Source organism: Alosa alosa, chromosome 6, assembly GCF_017589495.1.
Source record: "Alosa alosa isolate M-15738 ecotype Scorff River chromosome 6, AALO_Geno_1.1, whole genome shotgun sequence".
Taxonomy (NCBI): Eukaryota; Metazoa; Chordata; class Actinopteri; order Clupeiformes; family Clupeidae; genus Alosa; species Alosa alosa.
Genome location: NC_063194.1, coordinates 10,256,068 through 10,263,069, shown reverse-complemented (window position 1 = coordinate 10,263,069; position 7,002 = coordinate 10,256,068). Strand labels below are relative to the sequence as shown.

The 7,002-nt window shown below is 41.8% G+C and overlaps 1 protein-coding gene across 1 annotated transcript; it reads left to right on the top strand.

The window, feature by feature from the left end:
* socs3a (suppressor of cytokine signaling 3a) lies at window positions 1–1,984 on the top strand. Its single transcript, XM_048247050.1, has 2 exons — window positions 1–161; window positions 538–1,984. The coding sequence occupies exon 2, from the start codon at window positions 550–552 to the stop codon at window positions 1,126–1,128; it is 579 nt and encodes a 192-aa protein (XP_048103007.1). The 5' UTR covers window positions 1–161; window positions 538–549; the 3' UTR covers window positions 1,129–1,984.
* Window positions 1,985–7,002: the final 5,018 nt, after the last annotated feature.

Here is a 7,002-nt window from a genome sequence, read left to right as displayed (position 1 = left end):
CACAGCACGCCACAGCACGAGCGCAGAAGCAAGCCGTGCGCTATAAAAGACACACTAGACGGGAGCTTTGTTATTTGAAAAGAACTGTTTGGTGTATTCAACTTGAAAAAGGATTATCAAGGAAATAAACCCACAAAAACACACTAATCACATAACCTTCGGTAAGTTATACATTTTTAACATGTTAACATTTTTTGTGTTAGGCCTATATGTTTTTACTGTTCAGTGTATTATTATCTTTAACATAGGCATAATACTAGTAGTCTTGCCTAGCCTACGTAGAGAAAATTATACATTTTCTTTTCTGTTAGGCAAGGCTAATTTTAGTTTTTTTTTTTTTTAAATGGCAGTTGTTACAGTTAGTCTACCCTTTTTGTAATAGCCTAGCCTACTATAACTGTTAAGGATAGTAACAAGCTATACTTTTAGCTTGTTTAATTTAGTTATAGCTTACTTAGTTGTTTACATAATTATTTAGCCTATTTATTTTTTCGCTTGCTCAGTTGATCTAATTTCTCCATTTCACTCTGTTCACAGGTTCAAAGCACCATGGTGAGACAGAGCATACAGATGACCAGCAAATCCCGGCAGCCGCCTCTGAGGTGCAAGACATTCTCAGGCATTATGCAGCACCAGCTCATCTTACAGGCCCTCAGCAAGCTGCAGCAGAGTGGCTTCTACTGGGGGGCCATTAGTGGCCGTGAGGCCCAGTCGCTGCTGGAGACCCAGTCGGTGGGCACCTTCCTGCTGCGCGACAGCTCTGACACGCGTCACTTCTTTACCCTCACGGTCAAGATGCAGCAGGGCACCAAGAACCTGCGTGTGCAGTGTGACTCCAACAGCTTTTGGCTGGAATCGGACCCCCACAACCAGACCGTTCCCCAGTTTGACTGTGTATTGAAGATGATCCACTTTTACATGCCAGAAGGGGACTCCCCCTCCTGTTACATTTCCTCCAGCGGAGGGAAGATCCCTCTGATCCTGCACCGGCCCCTGACCTGTGGCCTCACCTCACTCCAGCACCTGTGCCGCAAGACTGTCAATGGACACCAGGACGTGTGTGTTGAGCGCCAGCACCTACCTCACTTACTCCAGGACTTCCTAAAGAAATATGACGCACCCATCTAATGGACGTTTGAACAATTGTGTGAACAAAGCATACATGAGAAAAGTTCATTGCCTGGCCTGAGTCAACAGGGGGCCATCTAATTTCTCAAAAATGGAGAACTGACCAATGACGGAGAGGAATTGAATCAGAGAGTTCCAGGGAACTTGCGGTGAATGCCTTACTTAGTGTGCTGTTGGTTGCCATGGTATTAGGATTAGACTGGAAGTTGGTTGGAAAAACACCTCAGCATTTCCAAGTAAATGTTTCTAGTGCTGAATACACACCCACTCATTCACACACTTTCCCGTTTAGACAACAATGATTTAGAGACCGGTACTTGCCTGGGGGTGAAGAAAAGCAATGAACTTCAAACCACGGGAACAAGAAGAAGAAAACAAAGGGCTGTGTACAGGTACACAAATGATCTGTGGCCTTAAATATCAGTGGACTTCCCACAGCAGATGTTCAATGATTCAGCAACAGGAGCGGAACACGCATCACCCCTGTGGGACAGAACGGAAAAGAATCAGGGACTTCAAAAGACTTGTGAACCAACTGTGTCTAGACTGCCAGTAATCAGGAAATTGCCTGCCATTGTCAGAACATGAGTGCATAGTGTATTGTGTCTTTTGGAGTATGTTTGTTTGATGCTGCAGACAACTGAATGTATTAACGAAGGGGAGTGAGTTACTTAACTCAGGTAGAAGACTCCTTTTTGAGTCCTTCTGTCTGCTAATGTTTACATGTTAGAAACTTCAGCTTCTCTTTACGTCATGGGAGAAACTGTAATGATGCTTGACTGAAATGACTTTGCACTTAATTTATTTATGAAACATTTGAATAATTTATATTAAAGAGCACTATTTTCATAGAAAATATGAAGTCTGTCTCTTGTGTTATCTCTTCCCTGGGACTTTCACATGAAATTCTCAGGAACTTTCCGCTTAGTGCTAGTTTGTTCTGTTCTAGGTAAGGACATTTCCTGCTTTGTTAGTGTGAAGTTGAGCCACTTACATCAGTGGAATGAAGTCATTGTCAACACTGACAACAGATTACTATCATTAAACACACTAAGTCACTCACACACACACACACACACACACACACACTCACACACACACACACACACTCACACACACACACACACACACACACACACACTCATACACACACACACACACACACATATACACACGCACACACAAACACACACACACAGACCATTTACGGAAAGTTTGCCACACCCTATAATTGCTAAATGTAAAACAATTGTCTGTGTCAGAGTGTCTGTCAGAGTCAGACAAGTATACACCTGCTCACCTCATTGCTAATCCAAGACACACAGAGAGAGAAACAGAGCGATTGTACTGAGAAAGATAAAGATTGCCCTTTTTTGTTCGAGTGCCATAATCTGGCTTGCAGAGTAAAAGACTTTCTGTATGTTTAAGTAAAGCCAGAGGTAAGGAGATTAGGGGGAGGACTGAGGATTTGTGGTACATTCCCCTTGTTTAGCTGTTCTTATTTATTTCATCTAGCACAGCCTCACTGGTTAGAAATGTGGCTGAACACATCCTTCTATCCTTCAGCAGTAACCTTGTACATTACAGTAACGTCTTTACTTAATTGTTGTAAGTCTTACAACAATTAAGTATTGTCTCCCGGTTACTGAAATTTAGAATACAGCAATCTCCTAATAAAAGAAATGGAAAAGACAGGGCCATGTTAGTCATGACTACATAGGGGAGAAATAGCTTTAAAATAAGTCAAGGTTGCAGTGTCATGGCTGTCATGACAGTGGCTGTCATGACTGTCAAGTATTAACAGATGGTGTTAGCATGCCCATCAGTTTTGTGTGAATGCCAAGGCCTTTGGTTCTTGTTCCCAAGAAGCAGAACACCTTTACCTTCAGGATAAAGGTCGTGCCACACAGGCACACACAAATTTTTATGAATATAGTTCCTATGAATCAATTATCATTTCTGCTTACCACCATGTCATCTATGCAAAGGCTGTGATTCCAGAGAACTGAGATGTAAGTCAACTGTCACAACTTCAGGTGTATTTTGATCATGTGAGTATGCAAAAGTAGTGCCTTGACAAGGAACTCTTTCCACACAGTCAGACAAATGTGCACTCAACTCAAGCAAGAAATATGGAAGTCGTCCAGGGAACCACCTCCTTACTGTGGAATTCTTTCCCGAGAAACCCAGATGATAATAACTTCCTAACTGATAATAACTTCCATGCCTTCAGCCGCTCCATCACGTTTTGCCATCTGCTATGTAACTGCTTGTTAATTGCTTGTTATGGCAGAACGTAAATCCCCGGTCTGCACTTCTGCAATACTTTAAAAGAATTCTACAATACCTGTATACAAAGGCGGTTATAATATACTTCTCAAACATATGAATTTGACACTGAGACAAGCTGATTTTAGGAATTCTAGCAACACTTTTTATTTGTGTCTAGTGACACAATTTATTTATTGTGGGAGTTTTTTAACATATGGTAGCAAATCAAAATTATACAGTAATTTAATAGCAAATATCAAACAATGCAGTCTGTAAATTCAACATTACAGGTGTTAAATGTAGTTTTATGTTAAAATGTCCACAAATGACCTGGAAATAACAACACAATGTGAAGACATAATTGTCTTGACAGACATAATGTCAAAAAATGCTCTGTGTTGTCCAGATGCCCACTAAAGTTGGCATGCAAACCACCCATTATCCCAGATCTGGCTCTCTTGTAAAAGCACTTTGTACAATGTGTGGTGCTGTATTAAATACAATGCAAGTCAATGAGGAGTGCTGTCCGGAATAATGTTGACTGACTGACCAGGCTCAAAATATCAGCTACTGCCAATGGACACAAAAAGAAGGAAAGTTCGATAATCAACTTGCAGACTTGCTTCTCCCAAGATCGTGGTGACCAGAATAATAGTAAGGTAATGCACTGACTGAGCTACAGACAGACCATGAGCTACAGTAGACAGACCATGACACACCCACATAGGTCTCCTTTCAGGGAAATATGAGTCTGGATGGAACACCAGGGAACACCATAGTTCACTAACGTTTCCATCGGTCGGCAGATTACTTTACCCAATCAGTGACGAGAGGGGATGGCGCTATAGTTTTGAAAATCGAAAGTGGCTGTGGTAAACGGTAGCAATGCCTGCAAACTTTTTGAGAAATAGGGGATTAAAAATGTTAAAAAGATAATTTTTCCCCCATAGACTTGAATGGCTGTGATGTCATAATGTCCTAGCTGCGCTCGTTAAGCTCCCAGAGTAGTTCCCCGGGCTAATCAAAAACCCTGGCACTGGTGCAGACAGCCCAACCTGCAAAAAGTCATTTCAGGGAGGTATCACAAATTCTTCCGGGAAACTTGGGATGTCTGCAGGTGTCACCTGTGAATCCAACTGTCTCCGCTTCTAATGCATACAATCTGGCGCTCCCTAAAACTACACATCCCGTAAATAACTTGTGCGCATGCGCAGTAGTGTTCTCCTTGCGTCATTGATTCCGATTCCTACAGGCCACTTCACGCCATCATCGCTTTCAACCATCCTCTTGAAGAAAGTTTACGTTCTTGTTGTCTGGTTCGTCCAACAAACGACGACGACGAAACGGACGTTTTCCTACCACACTCAATGTAAGTTACAATTAATTTGTGTTTTTTTATTCAAATGGAGTGTGTGAAGTCTGTTTAAAACGACTCGGCTAATCAAGTAAGCAAGCAAGCTGGCATTAGCTTCAAACTTGTAGCTTAGCAACATACTCGTAGATGCTACGTCTAGACAGGACGTTAACTCTAGCTAGTTTGATAATATTGGTATTATGCCGAGTAAGTTCATAAATTGATTAAAGGAACACGCCACCCAATGTCAGTAGTAATATATATTCTTACCTTAACTTTCACGAGTTGAGTCATACCTCTCCCGTGTTGGTATGTGCACTCAAACGCTCTGGTGCGCGGCGTGAATGAGTTAGCATGTTGCTATGCTAGCGGGCTTTGACGTTGCCAGCCGTAGAAGTAATCAAAAACATCCACGTTTTCCCGACTTAAATACAGTTGCACGAGTAGTTGATAAAAATGTGTAAGGTCACACAACATGAAACATGGCGATTTTCCAAGCGAATAAACAGGAGAACTACAATGTGTGGCGCAATAGCACTTGGGAGTACTTCGACCTAGCGTAGTAATATTAATTAACACCTAATTGTAGATCCTATCCACCGTTTGCAGCGAAGCTGAATTCTATGAAATATGAAATCACTATAATACTTCTGCTTGTTATCACAACCCTTCACAATGCATGTTATAACCATGATTGTTCACAATCTACTTTCTAAGTCAGGTCAAATTAACGCCAGCAGGGCAGGTTGACTCTATTTACGGAAATGACTGTGTGTGCCTTGGAGGCGGAGGGGGAGGCTGAGGGGTCGATCCAGCTCTGTGGTGGATAGGATCTACAATTAGGTGTTAACTAATATTACTACGCTAGGTCAAAGTACTCCCAAGTGCTATTGCGCCACACATTGTAGTTCTCCTGTTTATTCGCTTGGAAAATTGCCACGTTTCATGTTGTGTGACCTTACACATGTTTATCAACTACTCGTGCAACTGTATTTAAGTAGGGAAAACGTGGATGTTTTTGATTACTGCTATCTTCCTCCCTCTATGGCTACGTCTGAGCCCGCTAGCATAGCAACATGCTAACTCATTCGCGCCGCGCACCAGAGCGTTTGAGTGCACGTACCGACACAGGAGAGGTATGACTCAACTTGTGAAAGTTAAGGTAAGAACATATATTACTAATGACATTGGGTGGCGTGTTCCTTTAAGCGATAACCGAGGATTCACTAGGTAAGTTATATTACGTTAGCTAGACCTCAGGAATGTTTCTAGGTTCGCGGTTGTGTGCAGTGGAGGCGGTAGCTAAGCATTTCACACTCAAATTGCCAGCCAGCCGCCTTTCCTAGCGATAGCTGGCCTGACGAGGGAAAAGGCCTTCTATGGCAAACAATCACTGGCTGAAACTTAGCCTTCGTTTTGAACTACGTTTGTATGAGTGGTAGGTTGTGGCGTAAAATGACTTGATTGTAGGCTTAGCTGTTAGTTTGTTGTTCAGTTGAACATATTTATCTAACAGCTGTCTCCCCCCCCCCTTCTATTTCTGTTAGGTGCCGCTTCACTCTGCTACTGGAAGATCAGGCTGACTGCAACTGCTATGGATGGCAGGAAAACACAGTACATGTTAATTTCTAGATGAAGAGTGAATAAATGCACTTCCTTAACTGGTAACAAGTTGTCAATGGTTATTTATGCAAGCTTGTGTAGCCTAAACAAGACATACCTAGGCCTAGCCAAATTTATCCTGGCTGTAGATAAAACAGGATATGAATTTCCCAATATTTTGCCAGATTAGGCTAATAGTGGTTTACTGCGGTTTAATATCAATTGAAACACCATTGAAATCACATTGATCTTTTAGTTTGGTTGTAATTTCAACATTGTTTCAATATTCATTTTAGTGGAAATACCATTGAAATCTCGTTGATCTGTAGTTAGAATTTCAACGTTGCTTCAATATTAATGAAGGGTGCAAAAGTGATGTAGAATAAATGTTGCAGCGCAACATTGATTCAATGATTTTAACGTTGACAAAGTAATGTTGATTTTAACATAGATTCAATGACTAATTGTTATCTGGGTGCAGAATGAACAGTCATCAACACCAACTGAAAGCCCCGTTTTGCAGGTAGTCTTGCATTGCATACAATTGACCGATCCCAAGCCCCGCCCCCTTTTGCTATGTCACAATGAGGACTTCGGAGGACCTCGGTCAACCTCGGTCAATTTTGAATTTTCTAGTGGCCATTCGG